This window comes from Bombina bombina, chromosome 3, assembly GCF_027579735.1.
Source record: "Bombina bombina isolate aBomBom1 chromosome 3, aBomBom1.pri, whole genome shotgun sequence".
Lineage (NCBI taxonomy): Eukaryota > Metazoa > Chordata > Amphibia > Anura > Bombinatoridae > Bombina > Bombina bombina.
The window spans coordinates 978,660,520-978,677,317 of NC_069501.1; the positions used below are offsets into that span (position 1 = coordinate 978,660,520).

At 37.0% G+C, this 16,798-nt stretch overlaps 1 protein-coding gene across 1 annotated transcript in view; it reads left to right on the top strand.

The window, feature by feature from the left end:
* The first annotated feature begins 5,137 nt into the window (after positions 1-5,137).
* The window catches only part of LOC128652572 (uncharacterized), a 194,019-nt gene continuing 182,358 nt past the window's right edge, over positions 5,138-16,798 (top strand). Inside the window, exons 1-4 of the mRNA XM_053705504.1 lie at positions 5,138-5,456; positions 8,696-8,977; positions 14,353-14,578; positions 15,919-16,070. Coding sequence (XP_053561479.1) covers positions 8,750-8,977; positions 14,353-14,578; positions 15,919-16,070 — 606 coding nt within the window. The 5' untranslated portion in view covers positions 5,138-5,456; positions 8,696-8,749. The remainder of the gene's footprint in view (positions 5,457-8,695; positions 8,978-14,352; positions 14,579-15,918; positions 16,071-16,798) is intronic.

Below are 16,798 nucleotides of genomic sequence, written 5' to 3' on the forward strand. Positions count from 1 at the left end.
AATCAGCTCTTTTGCCTGTAAAAAAAAACACAATACCACCCCCAACATTACAACCCACCACCCACATACCCCTACTCTAACCCAAACCCCCCTTAAATAAACCTAACACTACCCCCTGAAGATCTCCCTACCTTGAGTCATCTTCACTCAGCCGAGCAGCGATGGACCAAAAGAAGACATCCGGAGCGGCAGAAGTCTTCATCCTATCCGGGCAGAAGAGGACATCTGGACCGGCAAACATTTTCATCCAAGCGGCATCTTCTATCTTCATCCATCCGACGAGGAGCGGCTCCATCTTCAGGACCTCTGGCGCGGAACATCCTCTCCTCCTGACGACGAATGAAGGTTCCATTAAGTGACGTCATCCAAGATGGCGTCCCTCGAATTCCGATTGGCTGATAGGATTCTATCAGCCAATCGGAATTAAGGTAGGACAAATCTGATTGAGCCGACCAGCCAATAGAATGCGAGCTCAATCTGATTGGCTGATTGGATCAGCCAATCCGATTGAACTTGAATCTGATTGGCTGATTCAATCAGCCAATCAGATTTTTCCTACTTTAATTTCGATTGGCCGATAGAATCCTATCAGCCAATCGGAATTCGAGGGACGCCATCTTGGATGACGTCACTTAAAGGAACCTTCATTCGTCGTCTAGTCGTCGGGAGAAGAGGATGTTCCACGCCGGAGGTCTTGAAGATGGAGCCGCTCCTCGTCGGATGGATGAAGATAGAAGATGCCGCTTGGATGAAGATCTTTGTTGGTCCGGATGTCCTCTTCTGCCCGGATAGGAGGAAGACTTCTGCCGCTCCGGATGTCTTCTTTTGGTCCATCACTGCTCGGCTGAGTGAAGAAGATGACTCAAGGTAGGGAGATCTTCAGGGGGGCAGTGTTAGGTTTATTTAAGGGGGGTTTGGGTTAGAGTAGGGGTATGTGGGTGGTGGGTTGTAATGTTGGGGGGTGGTATTGTGTTTTTTTTACAGGCAAAAGAGCTGATTTCTTTGGGGCATGCCCCGCAAAAAGCCCTTTAAAGGGCTGGTAAGGTAATAGAGCTGTTGTTAACTTTTTATTTTAGAATAGGGTAGGGCATTTTTTTATTTTGGGGGGTTTTGTTATTTTTTTAGGGGGTTTAGAGTAGGTTTAATTAGCTTAAAATTCTTGTAATCTTTTTTATTTTTTGTAATTTAGTGTTTGTTTTTGTAATTTAGTTTAGTTGATTTAATTGTAGATAATTGTAGGTATTTTATTTAATTAATTTATTGATAGTGTAGTGTTAGGTTTAATTGTAACTTAGGTTAGGATTTATTTTACAGGTAATTTTGTAATTATTTTAACTAGGTAGCTATTAAATAGTAAATAACTATTTAATAGCTATTGTACCTAGTTAAAATAAATACAAAGTTGCCTGTAAAATAAATATAAATCCTAAAATAGCTACAATATAATTATTCGTTATATTGTAGCTATATTAGGATTTATTTTACAGGTAAGTATTCAGCTTTAAATAGGATTAATTTATTTAATAAGATTTAATTTATTTCGTTAGATTTAAATTATATTTAATTTGGGGGGGTGTTAGTGTTAGGGTTAGACTTAGCTTTAGGGGTTAATACATTTATTAGAGTAGCGGCGAGGTCCGGTTGGCAGATTAGGGGTTAATAAGTGTAGGTAAGGTAACGTCGAAATTGGGGGGGGGGGGGCAGATTAAGGGTTAATAAATATAATATAGGGGTCGGCAGTGTTAGGGGCAGCAGAGAGGTTCATAGGGATAATGTAGGTTGCGGCGGTGTCCGGAGCAGCAGATTAGGGGTTAATAATATAATGCAGGGGTCAGCGATAGCGGGGTTGGCAGATTAGGGGTTAATAAGTGTAGGTAAGGTAACGTCAAAATTGGGGGGGGCAGATTAGGGGTTAATAAATATAATATAGGGGTTGGCAGTGTTAGTGGCAGCAGATTAGAGGTTCATAGGGATAATGTAGGTTGCGGCGGTGTCCGGAGCAGCAGATTAGGGGTTAATAATATAATGCAGGGGTCAGCGATAGCGGGGGCAGCAGATTAGGGGTTAATAAGTGTAAGATTAGGGGTGTTTAGACTCGGGGTTCATGTTAGGGTGTTAGGTGCAGACTTAGGAAGTGTTTCCCCAAAGGAAAAGTCGTGGCTGGAAAGTGAGCTTTAGACCAATTCCTGACTGACTCTAAATACCAGCGGGTGGCCAAAACCCGCATTAGGAGCCCTTAACGCTGCTTTTGACGGCTACCGCAGAACTCTAAATCTAGGCGTTAGTTATTAATCTTTATTTGATGATATTACAAACTGTTTCTTTAAACATTAAACAAAAAAATTGCAGCTGAATATGTATTGGAGTATTTCGATAAATTCTTTTCAACAAAGGATATCCAGAGAACAAAAGCAGTAAAGGACCATGCACATTGTTATTAATCTTTATTTGATGATATTACAAACTGTTTATTTAAAGGGACACTCAGGTCTTATTGAATTTTCATGATTCAGATACAACATGTAATTTTAAACAACTTTCCAATTTACTTCCATTAAACAAAAAAAGTGCAAAGTCTTTTATATTTACACTTTTTTGGAGTCACTAGCTCCTACTGAGCATGTGCAAGAACTCAGACTATACGTATATGCATTTGTGATTGGCTCATTGCTATCACATGGTACAGGGGAGTGGAAATATACATAACTTTTAAATGTGTTAGAAAAGAATCTACTACTCATTTGAAATTCAGAGTAAATGCTATTGTATTGTCTTGTTATCTTGCATTGTTGATTATGCAAATCTGTTGTATTTACTGGTCCTTTAAACATTTAAAAAAAATTGCAGCAAAATATGTATTGGAGTATTTCAATAGTCTTTTCAACAAAGAATATCTATAGAACAAAATTAGTATAGAACCATGCACATTATTGTTATGAATCTTTATTTGATGATATTACAAACTGTTTCTTTAAACATTAAACAAAAAAAATTGCAGTTGAATATGTATTGGATTATTTCAATAAAGTATTTTCAACAAAGGATATCCAGAGAACAAAAGTAGTAAAGAACCATTCACATTGTTATTAATCTTTATTTGATGATATTGCGAACTGTTTCTTTAAACATTTAAAAAAGAAATTCAGCAAAATGTGTTGGAGTATTTCAATAAAGTCTTTTCAACAAAGGATATCCAAAGAACAAAACTAGTAAAGAAACATGCACATTATTGTGATTAATCTTTACTTGATGATTTTACAAACTGTTTCTTTAAACATTAAACAAAAAAATTGCAGCAGAATATGTATTGGAGTATTTCAATAAAGTATTTTGAGCAAAGGATATCCAGAGAACAAAAGTAGTAAAGAACCATGCACATTATTGTTCTTAATCTTTTTTTGATGATATTACAAACTGTTTCTTTAAACATTTATTAAAGAAAAATTGCAGCAGAATATGTATTGGTGTATTTCAATAAAGTATTTTGAACAAAGGATATCCAGAGAACAAAAGTAGTAAAGAACCATGCACATTATTGTTATTAATCTTTATTTGATATTGCAAACTGTTTCTTTAAACATTTTTTAAAAAAATCAGCAAAATATGTATTGGAGTATTTCAATAAAGTATTTTCAACAAAGAATATCCAAAGAACAAAATTAGTATAGAATTATGCACATTATTGTTATTAATCTTTATTTGATATTACGAACTGTTTCTTTAATGCAGCAGAATATGTATTGGAGTATTTCAATAAAGTCTTTTCAACAAAGGATATCCAAAGAACAAAAGTAGTAAAGAACCATGCACATTATTGTGATTAATCTTTATTTGATGATTTTACAAACTGTTTCTTTAAACATTAAACAAAAAAATTGCAGCAGAATATGTATTGAAGTATTTCAATAGTCTTTTTAACAAAGGATATCCAGAGAAGACAAGTAGTAAAGGACCATGCACATTATTGTGATTAATCTTTATTTGATGATATTACAAACTGTTTCTTTAAACATTTATTAAAGAAAAATTGCAGCAGAATATGTATTGGAGTATTTCAATAAAGTATTTTCAACAAAGGATATCCATAGAACAAAAGTATTAAAAAAACCATGCACATTATTGTTATTAATCTTTATTTGATGATATTACAAACTGTTTCTTTAAACATTACAAAAAAAATTGCAGCAGAATATGTATTGGATTATTTCAAAAAGTATTTTGAACAAAGGATATCCTGAGAACAAAAGTAGTAAAGAACCATGCAGATTATTGTTATTAATCTTTTTTTGATGATATTACAAACTGTTTCTTTAAACATATAAAAAAAATTGCAGCAGAATATGTATTGGAGTATTTCAATAGTCTTTTCAACAAAGGATATCCAAGGAGCAAAAGTAGTAAAGAACCATGCACATTATTGTTATAAATCTTTATTTGATGATATTACAAACTGTTTCTTTAAACATTAAACAAAAAAAATTGCAGCTGAATATGTATTGTTTGGAGTACTGTATTTCAAAAAAGTATTTTCAACAAAGGATATCCAAAGAACAAAATTAGTATAGAATCATGCACATTATTGTTATTAATCTTTATTTGATATTACAAACTGTTTCTTTAAACATATAAACAAAATTGCAGCAGAATATATATTGGAGTATTTCAATAAAGTATTTTCAACAAAGGATATCCAAAGAACAAAATTAGTATAGAATCATGCACATTATTATTGTTAATCTTTATTTGAAATTACAAACTGTGTATTGGAGAATTTCCGAAGAGCATTAGGAGCTGTATAATGAAATATTGAAGGGAGCGTGTGACAAGCTGCATTAGATCAGCAGAATAAGCTGTGGCGATAGCAGAGTGGCGGCGGAGGGGATGTTTCTCACGAGCACGGAGACTGAGCTTTCAAGAAGGGATATGGAAATGTATGAGGTGGGAGGAGAATGGGAGTAGCTGTGGTGGGGGTCGGAGTTCCGATTGTTGCCGAAGAGCCGAGGACCCAGAATTCTACAGGGGCACCATTTCTGATACAACACCGTTCAGCATCAACAATCGCAGCTGAACACATCTGCGTTGCTTCTGTACCTTTACGACATTGTTGTTTTCTATTCTCTCAATTCTGGTACCTGACTACCCGCATCAAGTGAGCATCAATTGGCTCATCTGCCAGAACACCGTCTCTATAGTCCAACCTTGTATGCTGTCACGTGTCAGCACGGTTCCTCCTTCACACGCCCTTTTGTACGCCATTGGCTTTAACCGTGCGAGGCTCAGCCCTTCCTTGATTCAGTTATCCAATTAGAAACTGCTGCTTTTTACGAACTGGAGAAGTTGTGTCTGTTGGCTGTAAACAGCTGAGAACTGATGCTAGGCCCAAATTTTATTCTGGCTGGTACTGGACTTCCATGACCCGGACTGAGCCTGCGACAGAAGGTTGTCAGCAGTGTGAGGTGTGTATTATACAGCTGCACCCTTTAATCGCTTTGTTGTCGTTGAGTATTGCAACTTTTTTTTATAATTTGCTGTATTGCTGTGCTCTCTGGCATTTATGGGGTGAGGTAAGGAAAGCCATCCCAATAAACAATATACCTCATACACAATGTATGTTGCGCTAAAGTTAATTTATTGTCAGCTGTTCTTTATTTTTTTTATCCATTATTATTTATTTTAATGTTCATTAAATTGATTTGGCAACAGCTTTGTCTGTCTAAATCTCATGGAATTAATGCTAGAAATATTTTACATTGTTATTTCTACACGGTTCATTTACTACCTTGCATGAACGAACATGTACGTGAGGCCCATTCATGGAACAGTCTTCTCTACAGCCGGACTCACCAGCATGTGGTCTTGTACACAAAGCTCAGAGAAAAAAAAGTTTTCTAAAATAAAGTAAAATCTGAGTTTAGCGTAATTTTACTTCAAAAATTGTTATGCAGGTTCTGACAAGGACTAACAATACTACAGTGTCTCCAGGAACAAAAAGGGGAGCCATAATTTGGGGTGTAAAGTCCCTGTTCTCCTCAGACTTTCACCAGCCAGCTCTGCTCACCTACATGGATACATTGTATCAAACCCTCAGCCTGAGCCTACAGGTTTTTAGACATTTGTAACTGTTTTTTTAGCAGCCAGCCCATTTTAGGTTCAGCACCATGGATAGCGCTTGCTTATTGGAGGCTTACATTTACCCAGCAATAAGCAAGCATAACCCAGGTTCTCAACCAAAAATGGGCCAGGTCCTATGCATCACAAATTGATAATAGGAGTACATTAGAAAGTTGCTTAAAGTGAATGTAAATTTTGATGCATAAGTGCCCAGTTTTTAAAAATTCGATTAAAAACAGGGGCACTTTAATTCATCAAAATTTTACATTTCACTCCTGTTGAGAAAAAAACTTACCTTTTTTAATCTTCACAGCAGCTCCAGCTTCCTCCACCCGTCGCAAAGCCTCTTCCTGGGTCTAAAATGAGGAATCTGGCTTCCTCCAATCACGGCGTTGAATCAGACACTGATTCCCCCGGGGGGGAAGCCGTGATTGGAGGATAACCGATCCATCGATTCTGACGTCAGAAATCTCTTGCGACGACCGGAGGAAGCTGGAGCTGCTGTCAAATTTTAAAGGTAAGTTTATTTTTGAACAAGTGAAATGTAAATTTTGATGAATTAAAGTGCCGTTGTTTTTAATCATTTTTAAAAACCAGGCACTTTAGCATCAAATTTACATTCTCTTTAAAATTGCTTGCTCTATCTGAATCATGAAAGAAAGAAAAAATTGGGTTTAGTTTAAAGTGAATGTAAACTTTGACGAATGTGTGCCTGGTTTTTAAAAATTTTATTTAAAAAAAAAAAAAAGGGGCACTTTCATTCATCAAAGTTTACATTTCACCGGTTTTGTTAAAATACTTACCTTTTTCTTCTTGAAAGCCGAACCAGCGATTCCCCTGCCTGCTGCTCGTCTTTTTATACAACAGAAAAAAAAAATCAGAGGAAGCCGGATTCTTCATTTCTGACGTAAGAAGAGATGAGCGGCAGGCTGGGGATCGCTGGTCCGGCTTTCAAGAAGAAAAGGTAAGTATTTGAACAAAACCGGTGAAATGTAAACTTTGATGACTGAAAGTGCCCCTGTTTTTAATAGGATTTTTAAAAACTGGTTACATTTGTCAGTTTACATTCACATTAAAGCAGACCTGTCAGTACCTACTGTACAAACTGCTAAGAAAATAATGCTAACAGCACAGCCTTAAAGGGCAGGGTAGCACCTGGTTAACGGTCTTAAATGGACAGACAAAAAAACACCTTGAAAGGGTTAACCAGCACCACACGCACACCGTCTTAAAGGGACTGATCGCAGTAATGCCCTTTAAGGTTGCGCTGAGTGAAAATTACTGTGATCTGTCCCTTTAATTCTGTGTGTATGTCGTGCAAGTTGTCCCTTTAAAGGCTGTGAATACTCTGTGTGTGCGTGCATGTGCCACTGTCCTATTAAGACAGAGCGTCTCTTTAAGGCTCCTTGCATCACTTCCGGATGCATACTATCGCTCCCTTTAAAACTTTGCGTGTTTAGCCACTAAAGGTTGTGTGCGCGCTTGCCCCTTTAAGACTATGTGAGCCGCTGCCAAGCTGCCCTTTAAGGTTGCGCTGCGTGAACATTACTGTAATCTGTCTCTTAAGGCTCTGTGTGCAGGTGTGGGAGAACAGGGACTTTACACCCCAAAATATGGCTCCCATTTTTGTTCCTGGAGACACAAACACTGTAGTATTGTTGGTAGCCCTCATCTATAATAATAATTTGCGATTTATATAGCGCTTTTCTCCCTTTGAGACTCAAAGCACTTTACAAGTATACCAACATAAGACATAAAAGGCATTCAGTCCGCTTATCTGACCCTCAGAAACTCCTGATGGAAGAGGTGGGTCTTTAGCTTTTTTTTTTTTTTAAAGTCTGTAAGGACGGTGCCTCTCTGATTGCGCACAGTAATGAGTGGCAGAATGCTCTGGAGCCTGAGTTTGTCCTTATTCTTGGCACTGAGAGGAGGGATGTGTTGGCTGACCTAAGTGAACGGGATGGGATGTAGGGTGTCAGGAGCTCTTTCAGGTACTGTGGGCCTTGGTTGTTTAAGGCTTTGAAGGTCAACAGGCCAATTTTTAATTGGAAGCCAAATAATTGGAAGCAGGGAGTGGAGAACAGGTGTTATGTGGCAGGAGCGAGTTTGATTGGTCAATAGTCTGGCTGCTGCGTTTTGTACTGTCTGAAGGCGATGGAGTTATTTTTTTGGGAGGCCCAAGTAAAGTGCATTGCAGTAATCTAGCCTAGAGGATACAAATGCATGGATTAATGTTGGCATATCATCCGGTGGAATTAAGTGTTGTATCCTGGCTATGTTTTTCAGATGAAAGTAGGCAGATTTTATTACGAAGGAAATCTGCTGTTTAAAAGATAGTCCAGCGTCAATCAGCACTCCGAGGTTTCGTACCTTTGCTGAACTAACGAGTTCTGAACCCCCATACCAAGTTTTGAAGTAAAATAATATGGCCGAGAAAATAATTTAGAACGCTAAAATAATTTGTAGGCTGTGATTGAATTTGTTAAACTGCTGTTTGCGTAGTCTTTTTAGGTATGCAGTTTAGACACTTGGCTGTTACACACAATTAAATGTTAATCTTTTTATTTAACCCTATCAAATGTAGTGGGATTTAGAAGCTGCTCCTGACATCATCACTGATCCTCCCTAGACTGGCAAAATGCAAGCAATCATGGGACATTCTGTAGATGGTAATAATAAGTCATCTTTAAATCAAAATAACCAAGGAAAAGAGAATTGTTTGGGCGCTCCAGCATGCAAACTGCAGGGTAAGAAAAATCCAACTGTGCAAGATCCAAAATGCAGTCGACTTCCAGTGCCCATAAAAACAAAACCTCCTCCTGACTTCCAGAAGATGCATCAAGCTTGGCAGAATCAATTCCAAAAGGTAATTCCGTGGTCATATATTAAAGAATAATTATTTTAACCAACTAAACATTACACATGGGTAGTCAAACTTATGACAAGTCCATACATTATTGGAGTTGAATTGGTGAGTGTTTTCTAATGGTGTAATGAAGTGAAATTGGATAGTAGTATAATTAAAAGGTGATTATAGTGTAAAAATGACAGGTTCTCATTTATTAGAACATATGTTTTAACACTAGCGACTGTGCAATACTACAGTGAGTGCAGAATTATTAGGCAAGTTGTATTTTTGAGGATTAATTTTATTATTGAACAACAACCATGTTCTCAATGAACCCAAAAAAACTCATTAATATCAAAGCTGAATAGTTTTGGAAGTAGTTTTTAGTTTGTTTTTAGTTATAGCTATTTTAGGGGGATATCTGTGTGTGCAGGTGACTATTACTGTGCATAATTATTAGGCAACTTAACAAAAAACAAATATATACCCATTTTAATTATTTATTTTTACCAGTGAAACCAATATAACATCTCAACATTCACAAATATACATTTCTGACATTCAAAAACAAATCAGTGACCAATATAGCCACCTTTCTTTGCAAGGACACTCAAAAGCCTGCCATCCATGGATTCTGTCAGTGTTTTGATCTGTTCACCATCAACATTGCGTGCAGCAGCAACCACAGCCTCCCAGACACTGTTCAGAGAGGTGTACTGTTTTCCCTCCTTGTAAATATCACATTTGATGATTGACCACAGGTTCTCAATGGGGTTCAGATCAGGTGAACAAGGAGGCCATGTCATTAGATTTTCTTCTTTTATACCCTTTCTTGCCAGCCACGCTGTGGAGTACTTGGACGCGTGTGATGGAGCATTGTCCTGCATGAAAATCATGTTTTTCTTGAAGGATGCAGACTTCTTCCTGTACCACTGCTTGAAGAAGGTGTCTTCCAGAAACTGGCAGTAGGACTGGGAGTTGAGCTTGACTCCATCCTCAACCCGAAAAAGGCCCCACAAGCTCATCTTTGATGATACCAACCCAAACCAGTACTCCACCTCCACCTTGCTGGCGTCTGAGTCGGACTGGAGCTCTCTGCCCTTTACCAATCCAGCCACGGGCCCATCCATCTGGCCCATCAAGACTCACTCTCATTTCATCAGTCCATAAAACCTTAGAAAAATCAGTCTTGAGATATTTCTTGGCCCAGTCTTGACGTTTCAGCTTGTGTGTCTTGTTCAGTGGTGGTCGTCTTTCAGCCTTTCTTACCTTGGCCATGTCTCTGAGTATTGCACACCTTGTGCTTTTGGGCACTCCAGTGATGTTGCAGCTCTGAAATATGGCCAAACTGGTTGCAAGTGGCATCTTGGCAGCTGCACGCTTGACTTTTCTCAGTTCATGGGCAGTTATTTTGCGCCTTGGTTTTTCCACACGCTTCTTGCGACCCTGTTGACTATTTTGAATGAAACGCTTGATTGTTCGATGATCACGCTTCAGAAGCTTTGCAATTTTAAGAGTGCTGCATCCCTCTGCAAGATATCTCACTATTTTTGACTTTTCTGAGCCTGTCAAGTCCTTCTTTTGACCCATTTTGCCAAAGGAAAGGAAGTTGCCTAATAATTATGCACACCTGATATAGGGTGTTGATGTCATTAGACCACACCCCTTCTCATTACAGAGATGCACATCACCTAATATGCTTAATTGGTAGTAGGCTTTCGAGCCTATACAGCTTGGAGTAAGACAACATGCATAAAGAGGATGATGTGGTTAAAATACTCATTGCCTAATAATTCTGCACTCCCTGTATGTGTGTTCCCCAATGGGATAACACATAGATACACTACTGCACAGGAGCCGCAGGGAAATACTGTCCTGAACAGAAACTGGAGCAGACCCAATCGGCTGCAGCAGTTGTACAGGTGAACCATTTGACTTCAGCTGCTTATTGGGTTAGCAATAGTTTCTGCTTGTGACCAGCAGTGAACAACTTTCCAATTCAGTTTTATCAAATTTGCATTGTTTTCTTGGTATTCATTGTTAAAAGCTAAACCTAGGTAGGCTCATATGCTAATATCTAAGCCGTTGAAGTCCCCCCTCTATGCTCAGGGAATTGATAGTTTTTCACAGCTAGACAGTGCTAGTTTATGTGTGTCATAGATAACATTGTGTTCACTCCTGTGAAGGCCACCTCTATTGTTTCCACTCCTGTGGGGTTATTTATAAGTCAGCACTGATTGGCTAAAATGCAAGTCGGTCAAAAGAACTGAAATAAGGGGGCAGTACAGTGATTGCCTAACGCTTTACATATTCACTGCTCAGGGAGGGGCAAAAGATCTGCTGCTTCTATATTGTATCTCTTTGGCTGTTCCTGGATCAGTTGCTGCTATGTGATAGTTATTACTATGATGGTCACTTTACAGCTTTCCTTTATAGCCACTACCCCCCTATATAGTAAATACATTAGGTGCATTGTTGCTATTTATATGGTGATCTCCTGTAACTTACTGGGGATACATAATTCTTCGTGTTAAGCACGGGCGTGCTGCATATACTGCTGTACCAGAGAGTTCTTGGACATTGCTAATACATATTCTTTTAACTGAGGGTTACAAGTCCCTCTGTTTGTTGGGACACCTGAGATATAGGCTTCAGAAGATGCTATCTACACCACAAAAAGTGCCAGTGCCTCAGCACTTCTTGATTGTTTTCTATTGCACGTGATATCATCACTCACTGCATAATAAAAACTCGAAATAAACGGGCACTAAAGAAACATGGAGGATGGGGTTAGTGAGAGGACGAATGGACAAACATTGCTGTTCCCTTTTTTCTTTATTACACTCGAATATTCAAGCATTTATAAGCTATAATAATAAAATATTCTAGGACTCAATTGCTGGGATTTTTTGTTTTATTTAATGAATGAGGATGGATTTTTTTGATTGTGATGAAAATGGCAGGATATATCTATAATATGACTAAAATTGGGGAGAATAGGAGACCCTCCACAACAAGTATACACTAATAGCACTCCTGAGTCCTAAGAGGTGGGTGAATCCCAATGTATTAGTAATCACAGAGAACTTATGTCAATTCCATGAATGACAAAAAATGAGTCAGATAGTGGTGAGAGAATAAATTAAAATGTTACTTTTATTGGTTAAATTTATTAAAATTGTCACACACACAACACACAGTTAAAACTACGGATAGAGGGGATTGGACAGCGTGTCATACAGGTAAGAGATGCTAAAAATATAGCATATTAAGTATCAGTCACCTCCGATAAAAGGATATTATAGGGAAAAAACTAGCTATTATATAATAACCAGAATTAACTATTGGAATCACATATAGTATGTTATGGTGACTAATGCTGATAACTACTCCCTGAATAGATATGGCGTAGTGAAATCGTGGAGGATATAGGTTACCAGATGAGCATAAATGCTAGAGCACTATTGGATAACAACCAACTATGTGGAAATATTAGTATTATTGGGCACTTGGGGTTATCCTCCAATAACTGGGTTCACACAAATGGGAAGGGAAACAAGGTGGTAAATCCAGAGATAAAAAATCTATATGTGTATGTCCACATATAAATAATTTAGGATATTATTGTAGTACATCCAAGGTAAGTGGGTGCCTCTGATCCTATCCACTATATGTGTGATCCTAAATATGTTGCAACATGACTGATAACTGCATATAAATCCAGCTGACTAATGTGCCAATGTGTTTATTATAATGACCAATCATAGAAACATGCATTAGTCTGATTGAGGCGTCCGCTAAAATGAGTTACAAGACAATTCTAGACATAGGCTTGTGTGTCCATAAACTTCCATTGCCAGAAAAATATTAGTTGTAATCAAATTTATAGTTGGTAGTATTAGGCATATAAACAATAAACCACAGTTCTTACATATTCTCCCACTTTAACAGTGGTTTAGGTTTGTCAAGAGTTTGTAGTACACCTAAAATTGGGATAAGTACAGTATATGACTGGTAAAAGTGAATACTATTATTGTATAATTCCCAATAGGTACACTTTAACTCAACCATTCACTTGAGATCAAACAAGGTAACTGCTATAATAGCATGCTTTACTGTGAATTGTTATTGTTGTAGCGATATGCTTTTAATACAATATGCCCTGTATCCTAAATTATTTATTTATATGTGGACATACACATAGATTTTTTATCTCTGGATTTACCACCTTGTTTTCCTTCCCATTTGTGTGAACCCAGTTATTGGAGGATAACCCCAAGTGCCCAATAATACTAATATCTCCACATAGTTGGTTGTTATCGAATAGTGCTCTAGCATTTATGCTCATCTGGTAACCTATATCCTCCACGATTTCACTACGCCATATCTATTCAGGAGTAGTTATCAGCATTAGTCACCATAACATACTATATGTGATTCCAATAGTTAATTCTGGCTATTATATAATAGCTAGTTTTTCCCTATAATATCCTTTTATCGGAGGTGACTGATACTTAATATGCTATATTGTTAGCATCTCATACCTGTATGACACGCTGTCCAATCCCCTCTATCCGTAGTTTTAACTGTGTGTGTGTGTGTGACAATTTTAATAAATTTAACCAATAAAAGTTATATTTTAATTTATTCTCTCACCACTATGACTCATTTTTTGTCATTCATGGAATTGACATAAGTTCTCTGATTACTAATACATTGGGATTCACCCACCTCTTAGGACTCAGGAGTGCTATTAGTGTATACTTGTTGTGGAGGGTCTCCTATTCTCCCCAAATTTAGTCTTTATTATACACCGCACCAACCCTGGAACTCAAGTTATTAATACTTAAGTATCCTTTCATTGGGCAGTAGTTCCTATTTATCTTAAATGTAGTGCCATTGGACCTTCTTTTCTCTTTTTGCTTTATCTATAATGTGTGTGTGCATATTTATACATATGAATATTGTGCATTTTTTATTAATAATATCTGGTAAGGTATTAGGAAGGAGTGATAGTTATGTATCCTTACGTTACTATAAAATATTTTACATTCAAGTGTATTGACTTATTTTTAGATGCATTTGAATTTCTCTGTAAGACATTTTTGAATGTGTACTAATCTTTCCAGTATTTTGGTTGTATGAATTTTTTTTTTTTTAGTAGATTTTGTAACGTTGTGTTGTAGTGCAGTATTGCAACACAAAATAAATACTTTGCCAGCAATAAGATCTTTTGCCCATAATGCAGAGATTGTGTGGGTTGTGAAAGTACATTGGGCTAATTGAGCTATTTTGTTGTATGAAAAAGAACACTTGGCTTCCTTGCATTAATATTACAAAAACATAGGTGTGTGTTTATTTTATAGTAAATGTTGTGTGTTTTTTTTGTACAGGGTAAAGCTGTCAGCAAAAAGTCCTGCACCCGTCCTTGTCCCTTTAATCTTTCCCAGAAAGGAGATAGGTTCCGTGTAACTCAGCCAAATGATGTGGGTGGTCCTGTGAAGACCACATACCATCAAAAATTGAATGTTTCTAAACCAGTCAACCCAGGCAGAGAGCCCTTGTCAGACATGTTTAGTGGCTGGAATAAGCAGGGGATCCGCTTGATGAATTCAAATGGTACTGTTTAATGTCTGCAACTTAAAAATAACTAATTTATATAAGATTTTTTTGTAAAGAGAATGTATACTTAAATGAGAATATGCTTTCTAGATATAATGCATACCATTTTATTTAGTTTAAATTTAAACTTTACTGCTGATTGTGTTTCTGTAGAAATATCAGATTTGTTCTGCTTACACATATAGGAAAATGTTTTATATCAAAATGTCTTATCCCAAGAGATGAATGTTTAGCTAGAGGTTCTAGAGATATTTACACATATTTCAATGATATGTTTTTGCAAATTATTTTCAAGAATCCTCTTATAATATGTGAAAGCTCACTTGTGTGATCATAAATGACAGTGCATGCCCAAAATGACAGGCAATATCTTTCTGAGGGCTAAATTACAAGTGGAACGCTATTTATTGCTCCTGCTTGAGCGTTAACAGTAAGCTTTTTGCCCGTCAGGTCGCTCTTGTATTATGAGTTTAAAGTAAACTTTTTTTTGCTCGCTTACCAAATGAGCATAAAAAGACTAACTTTCAATATCGCTCGTGATTACCTATTCCCCCATAGAGGTCAATTAACCAAAAATAGTGGAAAAACAACCTAACACCCTACTAGTGCGCAAACCTGACCACGCGTCCGCAATTGCGCTAACCCATGAAAATATGAATATTTCATTCCAATGTTCTTCACATAGCAGGATATTTTCTGTCTCACTGCCCAAAATCGGAATAATGCTGATTGTGCAGAGTAGCACAAGGAGTAATTTGCAGAAACACTTCTTTACAGAAAGGATGATTGATTTATAGAATAAACTTCCACAAGAGGTGGTAATGACAAACACTGTGGGGGCAATGTCTGGTATAAGCACAACGCTATCCTACAACTAGATAAGTTTTATACTTTAAGGAAATATTAGGCAGACTTGTTGGGCCTATGGTTCCTATTTGCCGTCAAAATCTGTTTCTAAATGCCATATTACCTCATTCGTCTTGTTGACCCCACCACTTAAAATAATTTAGTAAAACATCCCTCCATCAGTTGTGTTATGCACATGAAGCTAGGTAAATTCCTCACTGTGATTGCTTTTATTACAGGAAATCTTTAGTTTGTGTAACTGCATTAGTGAACTAATGACACTAAACCAAAGTGTCATGATAACAGAGAACCGTTACATATATGTTCAGCATTGAGCATCACATACCTAAAACCACCATTTTTTGCAGATTATAGATTAAATTTGTAGAAGATGAGCAATTAAATAATTGAGTAATCTTTGTAAAGCTAAACATATGAGGAGTTGGCATCATGGTATGTTTGTGCTATAATATGTCTTTCTGTTTTTACAGATGTAGAGTTTATAGCGGATCCATCAGCTCTGGATAGTATCCTTTGTGATGCTGGTGTGTCACGGGCTGCCTTAGGTGCATCTGGGAAGCTCAGCCTGGCACAGAGGGTGCCCATGAGAGGATCATCAACTTCCTTTTCATTTGGAAATAACGTAAATTTTTTTTGGTCCCAAATGCTAATTTATTTCTATGGAATAACCGTTGGGAACGCTACAGATGATGTACTGACAGTGATTTAAAAAGGAGCATATATTATATTTAAAACGTTCTACATTTTTCATTGCTTTGTAAATTGGCAATGAACAGGATTCCCTGTTTAACAGCTACTTTAAAGGGACACTGAACCCAAATGTTTTCTTTTGAGATTCAGAAAGAGCATGCAACTTTCTAATTTACTACTATTAACAAATTTTCTTCATTCTCTTGGTATCTTTATTTAAAAAGAATGTAAGTTTAGATGCCGGCCCATTTTTGGTGAACAACCTTGGTTGTTTTTGCTGATTGGTGGATAAATTCACCCACCAATAAACAAGGGCTGTTCAGTATGCTGAACCAAAAAATAGCTTAGATGCCATCTTTTTCAAATAAACATAGCAAGAGAACGAAGAAAAATTGATAAAAGGAATAAATTATAAAGTTGCTTAAAATTGCATGCTCTATCTGAATCACAAAAGAAAAACATTGGGTTCAGTGTCCCTTTAAAGTTGGAATGCCGGAGAGGTGTGGCTTTGAGATAAAATATAAGCCACAGTTCAAATGGAAAGTAAAGAATCATCTTTCATGATTCAATTAGAGCATGCAGTTTCCAACAACTTTCCTATATACTTTTGTTATGAAATTGACTGTTTTTTTGGTATCCATTGTTGAAGAGAGTAAATCT